This window comes from Oncorhynchus masou, chromosome 3 (genome assembly GCF_036934945.1).
Source record: "Oncorhynchus masou masou isolate Uvic2021 chromosome 3, UVic_Omas_1.1, whole genome shotgun sequence".
Taxonomy (NCBI): Eukaryota; Metazoa; Chordata; class Actinopteri; order Salmoniformes; family Salmonidae; genus Oncorhynchus; species Oncorhynchus masou.
In genome coordinates, this window is record NC_088214.1 from 25,826,735 (window position 1) to 25,852,878 (window position 26,144).

The 26,144-nt window shown below is 42.4% G+C and overlaps 1 protein-coding gene across 1 annotated transcript in view; it reads left to right on the forward strand.

Moving 5' to 3' along the window:
• LOC135513461 (TGF-beta receptor type-1-like) overlaps nt 1-26,144 on the forward strand; it is a 45,284-nt gene that overhangs the window by 9,256 nt on the left and 9,884 nt on the right. The window contains exons 2-8 of the mRNA XM_064936343.1: nt 17,715-17,969; nt 19,327-19,563; nt 21,077-21,307; nt 21,679-21,846; nt 22,047-22,203; nt 25,589-25,713; nt 26,005-26,135. Of these exons, the coding sequence (XP_064792415.1) occupies nt 17,715-17,969; nt 19,327-19,563; nt 21,077-21,307; nt 21,679-21,846; nt 22,047-22,203; nt 25,589-25,713; nt 26,005-26,135 (1,304 nt within the window). The remainder of the gene's footprint in view (nt 1-17,714; nt 17,970-19,326; nt 19,564-21,076; nt 21,308-21,678; nt 21,847-22,046; nt 22,204-25,588; nt 25,714-26,004; nt 26,136-26,144) is intronic.

Sequence of the window (26,144 nt, forward strand, 5' to 3'; positions counted from 1 at the left end):
GTCCACATCATACTGTATTTTAAATAAAACAACAGCTGTGATGGAAACAGGAATTTTTGATAATGCAGACAGATTCTACATGGTGAGATCTTTTTGTGTCAGTAAAATTTTCTTTATACGGATTTTAGAATATTCACATCAATCTGTCGTCAACTGGATGGAAACATATCTATTGTTAGACATTCTAATTTAAAATGGCCAGTTTAGGTGCAATCATTTAGCTTAATCTACCAGTGAGAAATTATATTTCAACAAAATAATGTTGCAAGAATGCTAATCTTATGTTTCTTGCAGAAATTATTTCAGTACAATCTGAGATCTAATACAATTTTATTGGTCGTGTACACAATTTAGCAGGTTTTGTGGCAGGTGCAGCGCAATGCTTATTTTCCTAGTAATCAATGCAGTAAATGTCTACAAAATAATAAAACTATGAGATGGTGGGTGTCAATCCTTTTCTTGTGTTTTTTCAGATGAAAGACACAAGATTTCACATCAATTGACACAACCATCGTTTAGCTACTTTGTCAACCAATATTTCTCATCAACAAAGGCTTTGTTAGTGAATGCTTCTGCTCCACATTTTGAATAAAGATGGTCGGGCCAGCACAAATTTCTAGAATTTCTTATATTTTATTTCGTAACATCAGCCTCAAGGACACATATTTTGGTCACAAAGGCTTTGTTAGCTGTCCACAAAGCTAGAATATTTCAGCCAACTTTTTTTTGTGAATTGTCTGGGCTGTTCTATCCTTGACACTGCTGTTATGAAATAGGCCTAAAAATAAGAAATAGCCACTGCACTATATTTGTGAGTGCTGCTAACCTCTACATTCATTATGTAAGTGTTCAATGTCCTTGGTGACAGGCAAGCGGTTAAGCAAGAGCCATAGGCTAGATGGATATTCTATATGACTGGGTAAAGCCTTCGGATTCTGCACAGGCACTAGGCATATGCAGACAGACCACATAAAAAGCTTATCCCACTATCTGACAGAATTATATTCTTGGGTCCAGCTGTTGGCAGAAACACTTGTAGCCTTGTTTTCTGTTGGGTGTGTTCATGACTAGGTTTTGATTACTCTGTAGTGCTTATCAATTTCATGGCAGGCTATAGACTGGTTTGTTGTTTAGCAACAAAACAGACGCATGCTCAACTATAGGGCAAAACTGTCTCGGTTGGCTTAGTGTTGACAACATGTAGACAATATTTAATCTAATGTTTATTGAAAACATAAATACATTTGCACAATGAGCACTTGTCTCTCAAATACATTGTTAGTTTTTGGTTCGCTAGCCAACGAATGTGAGCCATATTACCATAGATGTGACATCAGTCAAAACAAGACATGGTATCAAGAACCAGATGAAACTAGCAGAAACGAGCCACCTACATTCCCCACGTGGCAGCTTCTTGTCATTGTTGCTAGATATACACTACAGTGTGTGTGTGTATATGTGGACACCCCTTGAAATTTGTGGATTCGGCTATTTCAGCCACACCGTTGCTGACAGGTGTATAAAATCGAGCACACAGCCATGCAATCTTCGTAGACAAACATTGGCAGTAGAATGGCCTTACTGAAGAGCTCAGAGACTTTTAACGTGGCAACGTCATAGGATACAACCTTTCAGTTTGTCATATTTCTGCCCTGCTAATCTGCCCCGGTCAACTGTAAGTGTTGTTATTGTGAAGTGGAAACGTCTAGGAGCAATAACCGCTCAGCAGCGAAGTGGTAGGCCACACAAGCTCACAGAACAGGACCGCCAAGCACTCGCACACAAGCCTAAGATCACAATGCCAAGAGTCGGCTGGAGTAGTGTAATGCTCGCCGCTATTGGACTCTGGACCAGTGGAAATGTGATGAATCACGCTTCACCATCTTGAAGGACGGATCTGAGTTTGGCGGATGCCAGGAGAACGCTACCCGCCCCAATGCATAATGCCAACTGTAAAGTTTGGTGGGAAATCTTAACGCTACAGCATGCAGTGACATTCTAGAAAATTCTGTGTTTCCAACTTTGTGGCAACAGTTTGGGGAAGGTCTTTTCCTGTTTCAGCATGACAATGTCCCCGTGCACAAAACGAGGTCCAGACAGAAATAGTTTGTCGAGATCAGTGTGTAAGAACTTGAACACCTTTTGGGATGAATTGGAACACCGACTGCAAGCCAGGCCTAATCGCCCAACATGAGTGCCCAACCTTACTGATTTTCTTGTGGCTGAATGGAAGGAAGTCCCCACTGCAATGTTCCAACATCTATTGGAAAACCTTCCCAGAAGAGTGGAGGCTGTTATGGCTGCAAAGGGGGGACCGACTCTATATTAATGCCCATGATTTTGGAATGAGATGTTAAACGAGCAGGTGTTCACATACTTTTGATCATGTAGTATATGTTGATCTGAGCCTTGCTGTTAGAAAACCACTACAGTGTCTCACTTTCGGCTGTCGCAGATGCCCTTCCCCTGACTATATTCACCGACTTTCAACTACAGTCAGCCCGCTTGAACACCCAGTGTGAGTGAGAAGGGGTTTGGTATGACTGAGCGGTTAGGGGTGTTCCATGTGGGTGGGGTATATTTGTGTTGTTGGCCAATCTGACATTTTATTTTTCCTCAATGCAAAACACTAAAGAAGTTGAGCGTGATTGATTGCCCAGAGTATTTTGGAATGACAATGGATACAATGCGCTGTTTCTTGAAGTAGCAATTCACATATCCATCGCCAAGTGATCCAGTCACTGCCGTATATGGCTTTAGACACAGAATTGTGATTCTCTTCGTTAGATTTTCACACTTGCTTTTTGTTTTCAAGAATTGTGTTTTCAAACATGGCGCAGGTCACGGGGAACCGAGCTGCCAGGAATGTTTATTGTTATGCAAATGAGAAAGCGGGGGAGAGAACGGTAGGCTGAGAAGAACTCCTGTGTTCCCAACTCAACGTTCGCTTTCCACATCATGACATTTTAATACTCTATCCCTGTTCTGGATAAAACCTTACATTTACTTTCCCTGTCTCTAAATATTCAAATAGAGAGGACAGGATAGTTTGACACTGCTCCCAGCCTGGAGTTACTTTTCATCTAGTTTCTCTCTGTTCAATAGCTTTTGTCTCTTGAGGAAAAAGACTAGCTGGCAGGACATTCCATATTCAGGGTAATTCTCTGTGTGTAAGATCTACGTTGAGCTCAGTAATAGTGTTTTGATTTACAAAGACCTGTTCTTGTTCTCAGTTGAAAAGCTCACCTGAGTGTGCAGGCAGATCCCAAATTGCACCCAATTCCTTATAGGAAATATGGTGTCATTTGAGAGTGGAATGTAGCCATAGTTTTTCAGCTGGATAACTATTTAATCATGTTATTCCAGATTTATTCATGTGGTGCCTGTGAATCGAGACCGTCCGTCTGTGCACTGCCAACAACTATAACAAGTTAAACTGACAAATGTTATTTATTTTCACATTTCCAAACAAGTGTACAAGTACCTTACAGCTCAGCATTTCTCCGCTTGCAAAAAAATGAATTCAACTAAGCAGGTTAGGGTTTTTATTGTACTTGGACCAACTCGGGAAATGTTTCCTCTGAAATTGGTTGTGTTGGTTGGTGTGCTATAAGGACAATATGGTTTGCCAGGACAGGGGAAAGTGAAAACACAAACGTGATCTCTTGTTGGCATTGTAGGTTTCCACAGTATTCAAATATCCTTTTACCCTTGAACAAAGCAATTTTATATGAATTATCGATTCATATAAAATAATTATAGAGGAGCAAAGACTGCTCTTTAGAGACTGACAGCACAATTAGTCACTAAGCTAAGGGCCAAACATTGGGTGTTTCTCGAAATGCATGCACGCAAATTGGAGTACAGCAGGGTCAGAGTATGAGTCCAAATCATAGTAAGTCTATAGGGCTAACTGGCTAGCTCCTACTGTTTGCTAGCCAGATGACCATGAATAATTCTTAGCTAGCTACCCACAAAGATTTGACATGGCTAACTTGCATAACATTAGTTTTAGGTCATTTTTGCCTGTTGAACTATCTGGTTAGCTATATTTTAATTGTCATATTGTAGCTAACTGATAGTTATGAAGTAAAATGTTTGCTTTGTGTACTGTATATCATGTTTAGTCTTTATTGACATTTTCCTGGCTGGAAGAAGGTTCTGTGAATGGGTAAGTCCGTAGTAAGTCAACAGGGCTAACTAGCTGGTTAGCTAGCTACCTACAAAAAATGTACATCTACCTTGCATAACCTTAGCTTTAGGTCATTTTAGCTAGCTAGATTATGATTCACATATAGCTAGCTGATAATTATGAAGTAGAACTTTTGTTTTGCATATATCTTGTTTCATCTCCATTGTTGCCATTGTCTTGGCTATAAGAAGGTTCAGTAAATTGGAGGTGCAGTGTGAGGTAATATAGTAGGTGCTGCTCAAACAGTGGAGGCTGCTGAGAGGAGGACGGCTCATAGTAATGGTTGGAATGGCGTCAATGGATAGGTATCAAAGATGTGGTTGATACCATTTCATTAACTCCATTTCAGCCATTACTATGAGGCATGCTCCCCTCAGCAGCCTCCACTGTTCTCAAATGTAATGTTTTGTGAGGACGAGAGGGTGGAGAACGCATAAGAACATACTCGAGAACATGCTCGATGAAAGCACTCGGAGCATGGTAGTGTCGTGACTTTGTATTAGTTAAAGTGACGACTGTTGCTCATCGAATGATTAAAGTTTCTAATTGCGTGATTAACTGAATCAAGCAATTATTAACTTATTAACCTGGGGCACCATGGGAAAACTAATTTTATTGAGTTTCTATTTCCCAAATTAACTCAAAGAATGTCGATTTTTACAACAGCCGCTAATGAACCAGTCTACCATCTCGTTCTGAACGTCGTATAGTCCGTGAATCTACACGGACCCGGGTCTCACCAATGAGTTCGTACCACACCAATCTTAATTGAATATTTATTTACTAAAAAGCTAAAATGATGATAAAAGATACACATAGACAAAACACATTTTAGACTATTGATTAGAACTTAGTATAATGGGCCACCACACTATGGCGCGTGTTACCCAAAATGGGGATTTCAAAGAGAGAGAGAAAAAAGAAAGTACATGAGAGAAATATACATTTGGGTAAATTTGTCAGCTATACTATTCTAACCCTAGCCTTGCCCCAAACTGCCCCTCTTATGGGTGAGAATATAATTATGTAATTACGTGGGGGAGTTCACCGAGGATTCTCTGCGTGGACCGTTCAAGGGACCGTTCAGCTGCTCGATGATGCACTTCTCTTGCGCGCCTTTCTGGTCGTCCTCACGATGTCAGTGTCCTTTTGGCTTAGTAGTCTGTTCCCTCACCCTTGCTATGGAAGGGTTCTTCTGAGGACAGACAGCTCTGTAGCTCAGAGCTCACAGCGTTGGAATGAAACAGTGTAGATACCACAATTCATTGGGAGATGGAGGCTAGGTGGTTCGACTTGAATTCACCCGCTTAGACACAGCTACTCATCCATAGCTTGGGTAGAAAAATATTTCTTTGTCTTCAAACTTGCGTTGCGTTCTGGGTTCGTTGACTTTTTAGACCTTGGCTGCAGCTTGGGTTACGTAGTCTTCTCTGGAAATTCTTTACTCACAGGTTTTATATCCTTTGGTCAGAAGTGGGTCTAACCGCCTTTAGGGCCCTTCTCTGGGTGTACCAAGTTAAGAGGGCAAGGTCTAGATTTTACTCAAATCCAATTTTAGACAACTAACTTCACATTCTCATCTTCCCCAAAACATTCTCTTTGATTTGGATATTTTCCATACAACGTACAATGTATAAACATCAAACATATACTAGGAAAACTCTTCACGCTACAATGTTTTCGTAATAACGGCATCTATTAACCTTTTCATGACAGTCATGACAGTAGTATGCATATTGAAAAACACCCAATACTACTTAGAAAACATTTGTTTTTTCCCGAAACCACTGTCTAGATGGCGTATGGAGGAACATGTGTTTTTGAACGCTTGTTTTGGAGTGGCTTCTCCATACGTGTGGCTGTCTTCCAGTTCAGTGTGACTCACAGGGTGGATTTGGAGAAGACCAGTGGCTGTACCAGGCTGACTTTTTATTTGATTTTTCTCCAGACTTTGCTGTCTGTCACCTTCTCTACAGGCAGAGCAGGCATATTGAATAATGCTTCAGCAGAAAACACATTCTGCAGAAGCCCAACAAATTCCATTGAAGTACATCAAGTCAAAAGCTATACACTTGACTTTGTGTTCCAGCTCTAAAATCTATTTAGGTTTGTGTTAAATTAGGTAATCTCAGTGTACTGTCTTCAGCTAGTCCGAATAGGCTCACACCTACTGAATTACTCTGAGGTCCCTAAAGTCATGATTGGGCAAGGAACAGGCCACGACCAGACATCTGCTGAAATCAGGCCTTGCCACACACACACACACACACACTCTCGTGAGGACAAAAGAGCTTCAATCAGGGTGATGGAGCAGAGCAGCAGGGCTGTGACCTGACTATGGAAATGAATGTAGAGCTGTCAGCTCAGTGGAGTCAGACACACAGGGAGGAAGAAGCAGTTGATCAGTGTGACCAACACAACAACAGCGTCAGATTAAGATTAAACCTCTCTCTTTCTCGTGTCACAATTACCTCAATGTCCATTGTCCATGAGATGCCAGAATCATCAGTGTAGATAGGTATTCTTAATTGTCACTTCTTTGAATCAAAGGTAATGGAGTTTGGTTATGGTAATTTCTGTTACTATATTCAATATATGTTATTATTCCTTTAACCGTTCTCATTATCAGAGTAGACACATTGTTTACAGAGCGACACAACCTATACAACACAGTTTTGGTTTATTTCATTCCATTTTATGAGTTTTGTCAATTTTAGTCATTTTCTTTTGTTTGGAGCGCTCCTGTCAATGTTGAGTAAGGACGCTCACCTGATAACGCTTAGAAGTAGGCCTATAGGCTACCTGGCATGCGTGCCATTGTGGGCATATACGTGTGCCAATTTGGGGATCTGATAGTATTTCTGATTGACTTAACACACCACCACTAATGAGCTGTGGAGCTTCTCAAAGTAATGTTTTCTTCACCTCAAACGGCAAACAAACTAAGTCTGTTTTTACATCCATTGAGATTGACAATAGTTCCTCAATGAAGTTGTAAAATCTTTCCAGCTCTCCCCCTTTCAATAACCACTCAGTGTGAAAGGGAAAAATGTAATGCTCTGATCCAGTGGAAATTTAATAAAATAAGCCTACCTGACTATTTCTTATTAGTGCTTAACTTGGAGAGAAATAGGTTCTGGTACTCATTTTGGGTGCTGGTAATGTTTCTATTTAGGTGCAGGAGCTCCACAATACTTTTAAGCTAATATTATATAAGAGGAACTGGAGCTCAAATAGTAGAACATTTGAGGTGTTGGTACTCTGCTCCGGTGAGCTCCTGTCCAAGTCAAGCACTGCTTCTTATCCCTTGCACAAATAGCCTACAGCTGTGTCTGTCCCGAGCTCACTGGTGTGGGAAACTGAGGGCCCAGAATATTTTATACAATTTTGCAAGTTCAGCAATATTTTATACAATGTTGCAAATTCTCGCAAGCTTCGGGGACTCAAGTTAATAGTTGATACAATGTTTCAAGTTCAGGCCATGCAAAGCCAATGTGATTTATAGGATACCTGCAGGCTGCTGTTTTTATTTGTTGGCTTTATGTAGGCTAATTTTACACATTTGGCAATAGAAGTTACTTTTTAGGCAGGGCAGGATGGATATAGGACTATAACAGTTTGGGTCTAGAGTGACTCCCCCTTTGAAGAGGGGGATGACCGCGGCAGCTTTCCAATCTTTAGGGATCTCGGACGATACAAAATAGGTTGAACAGACTGGTAATAGGGGTTGCAACAATGGCGGCGGATAATGACAGGAATTGCTTGAAATTTGTGCGGCAACTTCCTCTGAAGGTGGGCCTTTTTAACTTCAAAGTAGGTAAGTAGCCTTACCTGGCAGAATGATATCATGATTATTTTCATGAATCCAGTGGGTATTTGTTTTGCAGACTCTACCATCACGTGCACTACAAAAACACAGCTAAACAACAACCTCTTGCTAGGTGTGCATTTTAAGGCTAACTACATCCAAAAATCCAAATATCTTAGATTTTTCCAGACCTCAGTGGTCATCTGACTCTGTAAAAATTGTTGGGGACTTAGAACATCTAATTTTTTTATTTTTTTATTATTATGAAATTATATACATGTCTTGTTACTTAACTGGAAAAAAAATAAACAAAAAAAATAAAGATAATGTGGGCTATTTACTTCATTTATCTGTTTTAATAAAATACATAATTTGAATAACAAACCATGGTGGCAATTCATATCTTGCAGTAAAGCTGTAAATAAGACTGGTTTCAAGAGAAGACATGTTAAAGGTTTAACAGGGGATGCCTTGTTGTCTATTTTTTTTTTTTTTTTTTGGGGGGGGGGGCTACTCTATGTACTTGTGGAAAACACTAAGCTGTATAGGATGAGCCATGACTAGAATATAGTATATACATATAAAATGGTAAAACAGTTTATTAAAGAGACGAGTGTTCAATGACTGTGTATAGTGCCGTGACCCATATCATCCAAAAAGTATACTTTTGAATAATCTGTCCATAGAACATTCTTTCAGGAGTCTTGATGTTCTTCCAGGTGCTTTTAGGTAAACTTGAGTCAACTTTTTGGATGACATGGGTCCCCCCATGCCAATAGTCAAGCATGATGGTGTTAGTGTGATGGTGTGGGGATGCTTTGCTGCTTCAGGACCTGGATGACTTGCCTTAATAAAAGGAACCATGAATTCTGCTCTGCATCAGAGAATTCTACAGGAGAATGTCAGGCCGTCCGTCTGTGAGCTGAACCTGAAGCGCAGCTGGGTCATGCAGCAAGACAATAATCCAAAACACACAATCAAGTCTACATGAAATTACCTAAAAAGCAACACATTTTACGTTTTGGAATGGCCTAGTCAAAGTCCTGACCTAATTCCAATTGAGATGTTGTGGCATTTCTACATGCAAGAGTGGGCCAAAATTCCTCTATAGTCATTGCAGCTCCCAAGTGGCGCAGCGGTCTAAGTCACTGCATCTGAGTACTAGAGGCGTCACTACAGACCCTGGTTTGATTCCAGGCTGTATCACAACCCGGCCGTGATTGGGAGTCCCATAGGGCAGCGCGTAATTGGCCCAGCATCGTTAGGGTTTGGCCATAGTAGGCCATCATTGTAAATAAGAATTAGTTCTTAACTGGCTTGCCTAGTTCAGTAAAGGTTAAATTAAAAAAATAAAATGTGGCACAACCAGTTATTGAGTGTAAGGTGGTAATTGCTTTTTCACACAGGGGAATTGAGTGTTGCTCAACTTCTGTTGAGTTTACAAATAACCCATTTTATTTATTAAATTAAGTTCCCTTTTTCTAATATTAGGTTTTGGTTGAAGATCTGATTCAATATCAAAAATATGCAAAAATAGAGAAAATCAGAAAAATACTTTTTCACGGCACTGTACATAGGACAGCAGTCTCTAAGGTGCAAGGTAGAGTATCTGGTGGTAGCTGGCTAGTGTTCTTAGAGTGTCAGCTGTCCACTGTTTAGGGCCCCTGAAGTGTTCTCTTGGACCTTAGAGAATCCGTAATGGGTCAGCGGTCAAACGACCTCCACTAATCACTGTAAAACGCTCCCTGAAACACTTCAGCGAGCAGGCCTTTCTAATCGACCTGGCCAGGGTATCCTGGAAGGATATTGATCTCATCCCGTCAGTAGAGGATGCCCGGATATTTTTTTTAAATGCCTTCCTAACCATCTTAAATAAACATGCCCCATTCAAGACATTTAGAACCAGGAACAGATATAGCCCTTGGTTCTCCCCAGACCTGACTGCCCTTAACCAACACAAAAACATCCTATGGCATTCTGCATTAGCATCGAACAGCTCCCGTGATATGCAGCTGTTCAGGGAAGCGAGAAACCATTATACACAGGCAGTTAGAAAAGCCAAGGCTAGCTTTTTCAAGCAGAAATTTGCTTCCTGCAACACTGGGACACTGTAAACACACAACAAGTTCTGGGACACTGTGAAGTCCATGGAGAATAAGAACACCTCCTCCCAGCTGCCCACTGCACTGAAGATAGGAAACACTGTCACCATTGATAAATCTACCATAATTGAGAATTTCAATAAGCATTTTTCTACGGCTGGCCATGCTTTCCACCTGGCTACTCCTACCCCGGTCAACAGCACTGCACCCCCCACAGCAACTCACCCAAGCCTTCCCCATTTCTCCTTCTCCCAAATCCGTTCAGCTGATGTTCTGAAAGAGCTGCAAAATCTGGACCTCTTCTCTGTATACATCAATGAGGTCGCTCTTGCTGCTGGTGAGTCTCTGATCCACCTCTACGCAGACGACACCATTCTGTATACTTCTGGCCCTTCTTTGGACACTGTGTTAACAACCCTCCAGGCAAGCTTCAATGCCATACTACTCTCCTTCCGTGGCCTCCAATTGCTCTTAAATACAAGTAAAACTAAATGCATGCTCTTCAACCGATCGCTACCCGCACCTGCCCGCCTGTCCAACATCACTACTCTGGACGGCTCTGACTTAGAATATGTGGACAACTACAAATACTTAGGTGTCTGGTTAGACTGTAAACTCTCCTTCCAGACCCATATCAAACATCTCCAATCCAAAGTTAAATCTAGAATTGGCTTCCTATTTCGCAACAAAGCATCCTTCACTCATGCTGCCAAACATACCCTTGTAAAACTGACCATCCTACCAATCCTCGACTTTGGCGATGTCATTTACAAAATAGCCTCCAATACCCTACTCAACAAATTGGATTGCAATCGCTTTTGTCACCAAAGCCCCATATACTACCCACCATTGCGACCTGTACGCTCTCATTGGCTGGCCCTCACTTCATACTCGTCGCCAAACCCACTGGCTCCATGTCATCTACAAGACCATGCTAGGTAAAGTCCCCCCTTATCTAAGCTCGCTGGTCACCATAGCATCTCCCACCTGTAGCAAACACTTCAGCAGGTATATCTCTCTAGTCACCCCCAAAACCAATTCTTTCTTTGGCCGCCTCTCCTTCCAGTTCTCTGCTGCCAATGACTGGAACGAACTACAAAAATCTCTGAAACTGGAAACACTTATCTCCCTCACTAGCTTTAAGCACCAACTGTCAGAGCAGCTCACAGATTACTGCACCTGTACATAGCCCACCTATATTTTAGCCCAAACAACTACCTCTTTCCCCACTGTATTTAATTTATTTATTTATTTTGCTCCTTTGCACCCCATTATTTTTATTTCTACTTTGCACATTCTTCCATTGCAAATCTACCATTCCAGTGTTTTACTTGCTATATTGTATTTACTTTGCCACCATGGCCTTTTTTTGCTTTTACCTCCCTTATCTCACCTCATTTGCTCACATCGTATATAGACTTGTTTATACTGTATTATTGACTGGATGTTTGTTTTACTCCATGTGTAACTCTGTGTCGTTGTATGTGTCGAACTGCTTTGCTTTATCCTGGCCAGGTCGCAATTGTAAATGAGAACTTGTTCTCAACTTGCCTACCTGGTTAAATAAAGGTGAAATAAAAAATAAAGAAATAAAAAGAAGCCTTTTTCCAGCGAGGCCAATGACTATTAAAACCTTTTGTGACTAGGGGGCAGTATTTTCATTTTTGGAAAAATAACATTCCCGTAGTAAACAGGATATTTTGTCAGGACAAGATGCTAGAATATGCATATAATTGACAGCTTAGGATAGAAAACACTCTAAAGTTTCCAAAACTGTAAAAATATTGTCTGTGAGTATAACAGAACTGATATTGCAGGTCAAAAGCCTGAGAAAAATCCAATCCGCAAGTGCTTCATGTTTTGAAAGCGCTGCGTTCCAATTTACCTATTGAGCAGTGAATGGGCTACCAACCAGATTACTTTTTCTCTGTATTCCCCAAGGTGTCTACAGCATTGTGACGTAGTTTTGCGAATTTATGTTGAAGAATACCCGTAAGCGGCTACATTGCACATGTGGTCACCTGATGTTCCCAGAGTGATTCTCGCGTAAAATACAGAGGTAGCCATTATTCCAATCCGTCCTACTGAAAAACCAATTGTCCCGGTGGATATATTATCGAATAGATATTTGAAAAACACCTCGAGGATTGATTATAAACAACGTTTGCCATGTTTCTGTCGATATTATGGAGCTAATTTGGAATATTTTTGGGCGTTTTCGTGACTGCAATTTCCGGGCGATTTCTCAGCCAAACGTGAAGAACAAACGGCGCTATTTTGCCTACAAAAATAATATTTTTGGAAAAAGGAACATTGGCTATCTAACTGGGAGTCTCGTGAGTGAAAACATCCGAAGCTCATCAAAGGTAAACGATTTAATTTGATTGCTTTTCTGATTTCCGTGACCAAGTTACCTGCCGCTAGCTGGACAAAATGCTATGCTAGGCTATCGATAAACTTACACAAAAGCTTGTCTAGCTTTGGCTGTAAAGCATATTTTGAAAATCTGAGATGACAGGGTGATTAACATAAGGCGAAGCTGTGTCTCAATATATTTCACTTGTGATTTTCATGAATAGGAATATTTTCTAGGAATATTTATGTTCGTTGCGTTATGCTAATTAGTGTCAGTCGATGATTACGCTCCCTCATGCGGGATGGGGAGTCACTATAGGTAGAGCTGCTGCAGCAACCGGGCCCTTGGCTCTACACGCCCTACCTCACCCCTCAGCTGGTGGAGACGTCTCGCATAACATTCCTTTCACTCCCGCTCTCTACCGCTCCCCACTCCATAATTTCCTCTGGCTGTGTGCTTAGACCCAGGCATTTCCATCTGTCTCTCTGTGCTCCATCCTGCTGCTGCTCACAATCAATTTTATTTTCTCTCTTAAAGCCTTTTAGTGATTCCATATGAAACCAGGACAACAAAAAAATACTATGATTTTGAGAATTTTCACAAAATTGTATCCATAGGATGGAAATAGTTATCAAAGTTTGCATATTTTATATTTGGCATATTTATATTTTTGGCCTTACCCAGGCTTCCTTTTTAAAGCTGCAATATATAACTTTTAGGGTGACCTGACCAAATTCACTTAGAAATGTGAATTATAGATCTGTCATTCTCATTAAAAGCAACTCTAAGAAGTTGTAGATCTGTTCTATGTGCAATATTTATTTCTACACTTCCATTGCTGAATTTTTGTTTTTGCATCTTCTACTTTCTGTTTTGTACACCAGCTTAAAACAGCTGGAAGTTCAATTTTTTTTCGCTTATGGAAAATATATTTCACACCGTTTTACAATTATTCTTTACACTATACTTGCTTGTTTTGTCACAAACTGAAATTAAGCGAACTGTTAGAATTTTAGCAACAAGGATATGGCAGAGCAATTTCTGCACACATTCACACATTTGTTCTGTATGAAATGGGATGTAAACAAAAAAAGGGCAGATATTCCAACCTGGAACTTTGATATGACTGTGGAGGTATATTAAGATAAAAACATATTTTGTTTTTCATGTTTCTATTTTTCTATATTCATAAATTTTAATGTAAAATATTTTGTTTTACTGATCTCAAACAGAGCATGCAGTAATATGGCACATGAGCTTTTTAGCACCTACAGATGAAGCATTATGTAGTCTTACTGGAGGCTTGGGTAAGGCCACAGTGTCATAAATATGCGAACTTTGAATTATTTCTCTTATGATTTTAGGTATGTCAACAATTCTTCCTCCAAAGGACCATTCTATTGATCCAATTTTGTGGGAATAAAATGTGTCCTTGTTTTGTATGGAATTACTTTTTAGTGATAAAAGCAGGCAGTGGATGAATTGGGTTGTCATTTTTTGAGGAATCCTGCTGGTATTGGGTTTTGTTCATTGTGTGTTTTGGAGTTAAATAATTTTTAGTGATGCTGTAGCTGAGTTGTAGTGATTATCCTGTTCCAGTGAAGCTGTCAATCATCCTTCTCTATAGATTTTGGAAGATTCTGTTCCCGCCTATTGCAGGCCTTGCTCTCTCTGGCTTGGGGGCAGGGTAGTGGGTGCCGGGCGTTGCCAGTGGTGCTGTCTGATACTGTTAGGCCTTATGGCCGTCTGTCTGTCAGTCATCCTGCTCCCAAGCCATGTCACGCCACCCACAGCCTCAGGTATGCCTCCACAATATGAGGGGAGCAGGAGAGCGATTGTAAGACAATCAAGGCTGCAGGTGCCTGAGGAGAAAGGAACAGGCAATCATCCACTCCTCTCATTCCCTTTAGCTCTGATCTCTCTCCGGTTTCTTCTGCTGATCACAGTATTACAACAACCATACTGATGAGCTTTTCCAATGCTCTGTTTCCTATGAGAACACCTCCTAGAGAAACGTTGTTTCTTTGTCCTCCTGTTCTTTATTTATTGACCTGGCTCTATTCTGCTGTAGCCTCCCCTGTAACCTGTACACATCCCCATGTACAGAGTGTCCAGTAGACGTTTTCTCTCTGTCTGCTGGTCTCTAGATTGTAAAAGTCTAGTTCTACCTTGGGTTTCTTTTCATTCCACCATTGAGATATAAATAGGGTGTTCTTATTCTATGGTTTCTATGATGATTGGATGGCACAGTGGGGGCTTCAGTTCTATGCCATTCGGTTATATGGAGCAACTCACTCTGTCTGCCAAGCCCACTGTCTGACTGTTACATATGTGAATCTCCAATACCAGCTACCTTTTTGTAAACAGTAGGAAAGATGGGCTACTTTGAAGCTAGAAAGCAGCTCCGTAAAGATATTTTGATGCTAGTCACCTTTTTCAGATCCTTTGGTGCTTTTCAGCTGCTTGCTTTGAAGTGTAACTCGTTTTGATCAGCGCTGACATCAGGGGTGTCAAAACATTAGCGGTGCCTTTCCATCTATTGATTGGCCAGCCTGGTTTAAGCTCCTGTCACTGCTGATAGAGAATTGATTGGCCAGAAATACAGATAAGAGGACAAGCCGTGGTAGAGAATAAGGAGTTTTTGACTGATTTGTCTAATAACCCCTAGAGATTGGGTAAGTAAGGTGGTTGTGGGGGAGTGAAAGAACCAAGGCAAGGAGTGCAGAGTGAAAGGAAGGAGTTTGAGGAAGGAAGGAGAAGCTGGCTGGCGATTACAGTAAATGATGGTATGTGGAGAGGCCAGGCCATTCACGAATGAATTAGGCAAGCACTCTAGGCAGCGATACTTTGAGCGACTCGGAGTACCTGCCACCTCGTTCGTATCGGTCTCCTGGGTGCCTGCCTGTTCCAGTGGACTGGTTGCATCCCAAATGGTACCATATTTCTCCATAGTCCACTACTTTTGACCAGGGCCCGTATGAGGGAATATCAAGCCATTTTAGGATGAAGTGGGACTCAGCGAGCCATGCAGGGTTCATCCTCATTCCTCACACCGCCCTGGATGTGTGATAATGATCACACCAATTTAGAGGCTACATGGCATGTGTAGGACATGCATGCAGGCCAAATCAAGCGGAGTTGGCTGTGCTGGATAAATTCTGTTGCATGCTCTAGGCCTGTCTTTCAATTAGATGTTGAAGGCTATGCGTGATCCTCAGAAAGCTCCTTTGTTAAATAGTTGAAGGTCTAGTACAGAACCCAATATTTATTGAAACCCAACTCCCCTGCGAATCTCTTTCACATAATGGCACAATGTTAAGCGTTTGATAAATGGATCGAAAAAAGCAATTTTGAAGAAAAGTCGTTTTTATCTTAACTTTTCTCTTTTGGGCTTCTCTTTTCTGTTTTTATGTTTTCAGCAGTCTCTGCCAAGCAGATGGAGAGAGCAGTAGATAGATGGATGCTTCAGTCAGTGCTACAGGATAAATGATTAGACTGCCCCTGCCAATTTTCTCTCACAAACAACTCTCCTCTCCTGACTCTCTCTGCAGTACTCCTGCCATTACAACTCCCTCTCAAGTCCCTACCCCAGATCCTCTCTCTAAGAATGCAGCAGAGTTCATTTACGGATAGTGTTCCTTTAATGGCCACCCTCTCTCTCCCTTCCTGGGCTCGTTTCAAGCCAGAGGTCTAGAGGTCCGTCTAGACTTCCTGCTGTCCCACACTGCTTTAATTGTTGCCTGTGGTTTGGTGAGAGGCCGTTCTAGGTTGGGCATCCAGTGTGTGTGTCTGTGTATTTTGTGCGTGCCTTTGCGGTGTGTGTAGTGTGTCTAGCCTACACAGTAAATTTGCAAGTGTCAGTCTTGGTTTTAAGATACAGTAAGTGTTCTGAGTGATTCTAGTGGGGTTAACACCAGTGAGATTGACATTTACATGTTATTTGAATCCCAGTGGAATCACCTCTGCGTGGTGGTGTTACTCGACTGTATTGAGTTAATTTCCGTTAACTCTTTGACTATATATATATTATACATTTAATTATAGCCAGCATATTGTGACTTGCAGGTCTCATGTGGCTCATTCAAACACATTCACTTGGGCAGAATTTATTGAATGCAACCACCATCATGTCTCTGTCACTATCAAACACAGTTATGGGTTACACAGTTATCGCTCACATTCATTCAAAACATTCATTCAAAAAGCATACTGGGAAATACGCAAATAAGCCCCCCCCCCCCCCAAAAAGAAACTAACACTTATATGTTTTGGCCTAACACTGTGTATGTAACAAGTGTACCAGCATCAACTGTAATAGCCATGGTGTTAGGGACCAACACTATAGTAGGGTTGTTAGTTTGTCAACACTTTGTAAAGTGTTAGTTTAACACTATTTTGGTGGTTCATATATAATTTCTAAGAAAGTGTTACATTTTAACACTGTGGATGTTAAGATTCTGATCTCAAATTTGCTGTATATGTAAGATCACAGGAGCTGAGTCACTTGCTGCAGGCTGGGTGTAGTGCTAGGCCCACTACATCTGGCTTGTGTTGGTGGCACGTTTGTGCACATGCACAACTCTACACACCCCTCCCCCAGCCATCCCTGTGTAACCTGAGCTATGGGGCCAAAGGCTGACCAATAACAACTCTCTAGTCTGGATTCTCCTGTTGCTGTGAAGGCATTAGCAAGTCTTTCCTTCTACGTAAGGGTCACACACAATGCACAGAATTTTGATCTTGCCTTCATCTGCCGATTGTTCAGTGTTTTAGTGACACCCCCTGTAGACGTCTGACTGATGCCATTTTTCACCTGATTCTGCATGTAAAATTGTTGCTCACTCGCCTCACAAATTATGTTCAGAAGACCTGAGGTGCTAATTCCTCTCGGCCAGAAACCGCTATTGGTGTGCCTGAGCCCTTACTGTGTTCTATGGTGTCTTCAGTTGCAACCCAGTATCAACCACATTGTGTACTTACAAACCACATCCGCTCTTATCACATTTATCCTGCAATTACTGCTCTGAAAAAACATCCCTACCTGTTGTGCACTAAGAGTGACAGTTTTCATATGATAGAACTGGTGTATATTCCAGACATATTGAAAAATGTTAATGTGTTGACTTGGCTATGCATTTCTTTTTTTATCAGATGTACTTCTTCCTTTTATCAGAACAGGCACTTCTTTCTTTTTACCAGATTTTGTTTCTATATTCTGTATATTCACTAAAACCCATCCCCTTTCTCCTCTCTCAGCGTTGCAGTGCGACTGCCAGTGGTGTAGTAACAGTACCTGCTACACGGATGGCCTGTGCTTTGTGTCCTTTGTCAAGTCGGGCAGTAAGATGGTGGCACAGGGGAGCAGGTGTTTACTGGAAGCAGACCTCATCCCTAAAGACAGGCCGTTCTTCTGCGCCCCTTCCAAGAAGGAGAACACCGGTGTTGTCCCTGTCTGCTGCAACAGAGACATGTGTAACAAAGACCTCAACCCAGAAGACTACTCCGAGACATGTAAGTGTCTGATATGTCTCGGGTCTCATCTTTCACATGCATGCCATGTCCTAAATTGGCTACTAGCTCATAGGCAATTACCTAATGTGCAGTGCATCTGTGTAGATCTGAAAGGAGGAAGTCATAATATGAAAATGTTGCCCATCATATTACCATATACTTTCCTAATGATTTCAGATGTACAAAAAATGTTTTGGGGGTAGGTGCTAGGTGTATATATGTGGTATTGGGTGACGCAATCTAAACAGCGAAGCCGAGAACTGATGGCGAGACAATATATTTCAAAAGCATGTTTGATCCTCCATTCACTATTGTACAATAGAATAAGGGAACGTCTCCTGCACAAAGCATTCCCTGTACTGGACCATGGACCTTGAAAATATGTCACAGCATTGTCTGTGTTACTGTGTGTGCACGCTCTGCATAAGTACAATTGAATCTTTCCCCCATTCTGCTCATCTTTCAGTTTCTGTCACCTGCTTTGTGAAATATGAACCCATACATACAGGCCACAGGCCCATTTTTCAGCTCTGATTTATTGGATGTTTGGTCATTTTTATAAGAACAGGAGGTGATTGTTAGTGATACTATTCTCCCAGCAACAACCCATGTTTCTTCATGAGTTATTTACTTTCTCCCCGCAGGGCTCTTCCTGTTTCTTTTTATAGCACTCTCACTCATGCGGGAGAGTCACAATTACAATTTATAAACCCAGTATCCTGGACACGGACACACATTACATTGAACACACATTTTAGTTTAACACCGTCTTAATTTGTGTTCAGGAAACTGGCACTATATGTCACCAAATATATCTGAAGCAATGTCTCTGCTTGGACACGCTGTCACCTCACTGCTCCCATTCTTGATCATGGGTCTGGAACTGCCTCCATGCTGTGCTTCTCAGTATGGTAGTCAGCAGATATCCTCTCTCACCATACTGTCATTCAGTAATAGCAAGGCCGTTCTTAAGCCTTCCTCTGTGTGCAGCCGTGAATATTGGAAATATTCGACAGGTTGCAGTCGCCAGGCAGTTGGATGATTTGAAAAGCTCCAGTAGCAACTTTTGATGCTTCATAATGGAATCCCACGACAGCTCTTATTCTGAGAGCTGAAAGTGTCTGACTTAAAGTTCCATTAATATTTGATCACCCTCAAGTTTCAGATCACACTCCTCTGATTCTCAGCAAGTCAATTAGAGAAAGTCTAGCCAGTATCAGGAAATGCATTTGAATTTAAACCGGACTGTTGCAATGTTTTCAAAGGAACTCTTAGCAGTTCCTGCTTTTTTTATCACTGTCCCATGCATGTGTGTTAGTATGGCACAACACTAACCCCAGTCTCGTCCCCCCTCCAGTCCCCACAGCCCGTACCCCTCCACTGAGCCCAGTGACCCTGGCGGCCGTCATCGCGGGGCCGGTGTGTATGCTATGTTTCGTGCTGCTGCTGGTGTTCTATGTGTGCCACAGCCGCTCGATTATCCACCACCGCGTGCCCAACGAGGAAGACCCTGCCATGGACCACCCCTTCCTGGCTGACGGCCATACCCTCAAAAACCTCATCTACGACATGACCACCTCAGGCTCCGGATCAGGTGGGTTTTGTAGTTCTATGTACTATTGTACATTCATCACACCCTTTGGGAGATACGTTTTAAACAGATTGAGTTTAATGGAGGAGGTGTAGCATGCTCTACTATTGTACCGATAAAGCTTTGTACAAGATGTCCGGTTTTATCTTCGTACATATGTTCCTGAAGTTAACATAACGGTGTCCCTTCTCCCTACCAATGCAGTTTTTGCACCTCGGGGTGCTAGAATATCCCTTAGGGTAGATTTACGTATTCCATATATTTTTAAGGTGGGATGCTATATCAACCCAATGCACAAAGTCTGACTGTAGGCACTTTCAAATGACATTTACTGACATGGTTATGTAAGTTGTTCTGAAAATGCCTAGAAGTTGTTTCTATAGAGCTGCAATACTGACCTTGGGAACGCTTACAGTTTCTCATACTAAATGGGTTGTAATTAAAGAAGTTCTTCAATACTGTGGTTTTCTATGGAGCGGTCCGTAAGATGTAAATGAGAGCCAATAAGCTACCGGAAATGTTCTTGGCTATGAATGTTTCAGCAAATGATTGAGACCTGAGTATTTCATCAGTAATACATCCGTTTAGCAGCCGGTGAGACTGGACCATCATTCAATCATGGAAACAGAATCGTATTAATCGAATTAAATCAGAAAAATAGAATTGTGGCCATCATTCCATAATGGCTTTAACATGAACTGGAGATGAAAAGTTATTCAGCAACTTGATATCAGCCTTCTATTGATGGCGAGGTCGTGACAGTATTTGGTTTTTCTCTGCCCTGGCACCAACTTACTGGTTATTCGCTCTGCTCATTGAGTTTAATGTCCAGGTTGAAGAGAAGGTAAAATAATGCAGACCACCCATGCAGCTGGAACGTGGGCAGAAGCTCTCTCTAGAACAGGGTTTCCCAAACACCTCTCATGCCTCTCCCCCCAGGTGCACCTTTTTGTATTTTTGCCTTAGCAATACACTGTTGATTCAGATAGTCAAAGCTTGATGATGAGTTGGTTATTTAAATAATCCCCAACTCTGGCTTCAAAGCAGAGTTGAGTTTGAGGGCTCTAGACTGTTTTATATACATGTACGGTATACCAGGTGAAACCAGACAGACAGAGGACCTCCAAGGTACAGAATGAGAGGATACTGTCAAAACAGACACTCTTCCGACAGTGATTCATTTCTTCTATTTTCCAAAGATATTTTGTTTGACGTCTTTGAAACAGAGAGTAGCTGCAGGTCTGACTGTTGAAGTCTTCCTACTGTACCTCTGTCTCCCTCAGTGTTCTTCTGGCCTTGTGCACACATTGGATTTGTCGACAGAAAGAGTCATTCCATTTTTGGATCCAATGGCCTGCTTTTAATCCGTGTGTTCAGTGTCTCTTCCACACAACCAATATCACAGTTGTGAGTTCCTCTCACCTTGCTGTATAGAACTGCTTTCAAACTTCTCCTAAAACCCTGGCCTCCGAATAACTGGGCTCCCTCTCCATACAACCCACCCCCCCCTCCACAGGTCTGCCCCTATTGGTGCAGAGGACCATAGCGAGGACCATCATCCTGCAGGAGAGCATCGGAAAGGGGAGGTTCGGGGAGGTGTGGCGGGGCCGCTGGCGAGGAGAGGAGGTGGCCGTTAAGATCTTCTCATCCCGGGAGGAGCGCTCGTGGTTCCGTGAGGCCGAGATCTACCAGACTGTCATGCTTCGCCATGAAAACATCCTGGGCTTCATTGCCGCTGACAACAAAGGTCCGAGGGAATATTGGAACAGGGTAGTGTTCAGTAGGGAGAAACATTTTTGAAACAGTGAGGTACTTGTCCAATAAGAGCCCAGATTTTCATTTTCTGTAGGAAAATGTTTTGATAGTGTGCCCTACTGAACATGACTGTATTGATCCTATTTTCTATGACCAATGATGCTCTTAATTTGACAAGAAGTTGGAACTGTGTATTTGGGACCAAGATAGTATAGTCAGGATACTAGCAGGCAGCGTTTCATTTAGTTTCTCTGATCTGTTGTAAATGCAGGCATTGTGTAAAGTGTAGCTCACCTAACTTCTCTCTGTCACTCACTCACTCACTCACTCACTCACTGTTCTCTCTCTCTCATTTCCTCTCAGATAACGGCACGTGGACCCAATTGTGGCTGGTATCAGATTACCATGAGCACGGCTCCCTTTTTGACTACCTGAACAGGTACACGGTGACAGTGGAGGGCATGATCAAGCTGTCCCTGTCCACCTCCAGCGGCCTTGCTCACCTGCACATGGAGATTGTTGGCACGCAAGGTGAGGAGGACCAATCAAAATGTGGCTCTTAATGTACTTAGTATAGCATATGTATCCACATAACATGTACATAGTAATGAAATGTAGTGGTTTTACTCTGCACTCAGATATTCCTTTCTCTACATCTCTCTTCCTTTTTCTCTTCTCTCTCTCCCCCGCTCTCTCCATTTACCCACTTCCCCCTGTTCTCCTCCCCACAGGTAAACCTGCCATCGCCCACCGCGACCTGAAGTCTAAGAACATCCTGGTGAAGAAGAATGGTACTTGCTGCATCGCTGACCTGGGATTGGCTGTCCGGCATGACTCTGCCACTGACACCATCGACATCGCCCCCAATCACAGAGTTGGAACCAAGAGGTGACTGCCTGCACGGCCAGAGAAACAAGTGTCTGCGATACAAACAGAGGGAGAAACACGCATACACTGAAAACACAGAAATGGACACACAGACATATAAAGAGAGAGAAACCTCACGTAATGCGACAACTACTTAAGATTAGGTAGAACTCAATTAGGTTACATTATTTTGCTCGGGTCCCTTAATCCACACGGCTGTGTATGCTCTCATTGGAGTGCTGTCAGTATTGAGTCTGTCTTGGGCTGAGGCTCAGGGAAAATGACATCTGAGTCATTGGGCCTGTTGACATTGGATGCCTGTGAGTGATAGAGAGAGCGGAGGAGTGATGACGAGAGAGACTGCTGAGTGGATACAGCGTTATCTCTGAAATCTTAATCCGCTCAGTGGAAGGAGCGTGTTGGCAAAGGATCGCTATCTGATCCGATTGATCCATTACACTTCTTGGGTAACAGTGTAAAACATGGTTAAAACGATCATTTTGATACCATGAATGGTGAATTCTTGCATCCATAGCTCAGTCTATGAATTTGAGAGTGATTCAATTTCTCCAGCCCCATCCCTCAGCTGTTTACTGAACCAGGGGTGAGACGGCCCCTTTGTTATTGTTTCTACTGCTGATTACCGCTTTAAGGTATCGCCTGCATTACTTTTATTTACGTTAGTATCGCCATTTATCACTAATTTTCATTGTTTACAGTTTAAGTCGGAAGTGTACATACACTTAGGTTGGAGTCATTAAAACTCATTTTTCAACCACTCCACAAATTTATTGTTAACAAACTATAGTTTTGGCAAGACAGTTAGGACATCTACTTTGTGCATGACACAAGTCATTTTTTCAACAATTGTTAAGACAATTTATTTCACTTATAATTCACTGTATCACAATTCCAGTGAGTCATAAGTTTGTATACACTAAGTTGACTGTGCCTTTAAACAGCTTGGAAAATTCCAGAAAATTATGTCATGGCTTTAGAAGCTTCAGATAGGCTAATTGACATAATTTGAGTCAATTGGAGGTGTACCTGTGGATGCATTTCAAGGCCTACCTTCAAAACCAGTGTCTCTTTGTGTGACATCATGGGAAAATCAAAAGAAATCAGCCAAGACCTCAGAAAACAAATTGTAGACCTCCACAAGTCTGTTTCATCCTTGGAAGAAATTTCCAAATGCCTGAAGGTACCAAGTTCATCTGTACAAAAAATAGTATGCAAGTATAAACACCATCGGACCAAGCAGCCCTCATACTGCTCAGGAAGGAGATGCGTTCTGTCTCCTAGAAATTAATGTACTTTGGTGCGAAAAGTGCAAATCAATCCCAGAACAAGAGCAGGGTAGAAAAGTATCTATATCCACAGTAAAACGAGTCTAATATCGACATAACCTGAAAGGCCACTCAGCAAGCAAGAAGCCACTGCTTCAAAACCGCCCTAAAAAAAGGCCAGACTACGGTTTGCAACTGCACATGGGGGCAAAGATTGTACTTTTTGGGGAAATGTCCTCTGGTCTGATGAAACAAAAATAGAACTGTTTGGCTATAATGACCATCGTTATGTTTGGATGAAAAATGGGCAGGCTTGCAAGCCGAAGAACACCATCCCAAACGTTAAGCATGGGAGTGGCAGCATCATGTTTTGGGGTTTCTTTGCTGCAGGAGGGACTGGTGCACTTCACAAAATAGATGGCATCATGAGGGATGAAAGTTATGTGGATATATTGAATCAACATCTCAAGACATCAATCCGGAAGTTAAAGCTTGGTCGCAAATGGGTCTTCCAAATGGACATTGACCCCAAGCATACTTCCAAAGTTGTGGCAAAATGGCTCAAGGACAACAACGTCAAGGTATTGGAGTGGCCATCACAAAGCCCTGACCTCAATCCCATAGAAAATTTGATGGCAGAACTGAAAAAGCTTGTGCGAGCAAGGAGGCCTACAAACCTGACTCAGTTACACCAGCTCTGTCAGGGGGAATGGGCCAAAATTCACCCAACTTATTGTGGGATGCTTGTGGAAGGCTACTTGAAATGTTTGACCCAAGTGAAACAATTTAAAGGCAATGCTACCAAATACTAATTGAGTGTATGGAGACTTCTGACCCACTGGGAATGTGATGAAATAAATAAAAGCTGAAATAAGTAATTCCCTCTACTATTACTCTGACATTTCACATTCTTAAAATAAAGTGGTGATCCCAACTGCCCGAAAACAGGGAATTGTTACTGGGATTAAATGTCAGGAATTTTGAAAAACTGAGTTTAAATGTATTTGGATTTAGGTGCATGTAAACTTCCGACTTCAACTGTAGGTATCATAATTAAGAGGACAGTGTCCAATGTCCTTCCCACAATGATATAAGGAATGGACAAGGATGTGTAAGAGAGTAGATGAGGATGTAAAAATGGTTACGTGTACAACAATGTGTCAGGCTAATGCTGTACAGAGTGATGGAAGAAGGGGGTGTGAGGGAAAGTGTGAAAGGAAGACTGTCGTGTGAGGGAGGAAGGTTGAAGCTGAAGTGTTGCAGCGCGGGGCATGTCGAGCAGTGCTGGGGGGCTTGGCTGGTCACCAGCAGGCACCAGCTAATCCGCTTCACTGATGCAATCTTTCTGTGTGTGCTGTCAACCCCACTTCAACACACACACAAGCTCACACACACACACACGCACATTCACACTCACACTGACGTGTGCAAACACACATTATGTTCTTCTGTCCTTGTGGAGACCTAAAATTACATTTCAGTTCAAAATCCTATTTTCCCTAACCCCAAAACTAACCCTAACAACCCATAACCTAACCTCTAAGCTTAAAATAGCCTTTGTCCTCATGGGGACATGGAAATGTTTACTATCCTTGTGGGGAAGTTTGAGGATTTTCGGTCCCCACAAGGACAGAAGAACCCACACACACACACACACACACACACACACACCGTCCTGTCCCCCCCTATCTCACCACCACTGTCCCCTGGGGCCTCCCACGACATGTTCCCCCCACCAGGCGGCGCTGCAGTCAGTGACAGTGTGCTAATGTGTCGCCTGGCATTGTATTCTTGCCACACTCTGCCCTTCCTGTCCTTTCATGTACACTGTGATTGACCGTGAACTCCAACCTACTACAGCCCCTCTCTCTCGCTTGGTCTCTATTTCTCTCGCGCTATTTCTCGCTCTCCCGCTCTCTCTCTCCCGCTTTCCCTCTCCTGCTCTCCCACTCTCCTGACAACACTGCAAGGCTCGCCTCGATCAGATCACCATGTAGTGAAGGATTGGACAATAGACTTGAGAGTGTACAGGGTCACTCAAGATACTCTGAGAATAATGAGATCATGTTGTCACTCTGTCTGAGAGGCTAAAGGGAACTCTCTGGTGAATGTCTCCTCAGGTACATGGCCCCTGAAGTCCTGGATGACTCCATAAACATGAAGCATTTTGAGTCATTCAAGCGGGCAGATATCTACGCCATGGGCCTGGTGTTTTGGGAGATCGCACGGAGATGCTCAATAGGAGGTGAGTTAACACTATGCTCCTTTTAGCTCCGAGTTGTTTTGGCCCCAAGGACCGTGGCTAATTCTGAAGCATCAAGTCCATTACACAGAGCAGCCAGCCACTGACACAAGGCTTTGGATCTGTGGGACTCTGACTCTTCTCTCATCGGTCCCTTTAAGGCTTGGTGTCATCACATTTGTCATTCTCTGATATTTTCAACGTTTTCTGTCAGAATTGTATCGGAGATTGGCATTGGCCTTTATTCTGTGTAAGCCTTTGTCTAAGCCAATCCTGTGTCTGTTGCCCTCCCAGGTATCCATGAGGACTACCAGCTGCCCTACTATGACCTGGTCCAGCCAGACCCCTCGGTGGAGGAGATGAGGAGGGTGGTGTGTGACCAGAAACTACGGGCCAACATCCCCAACAGGTGGCAGAGCTGCGAGGTATGACAC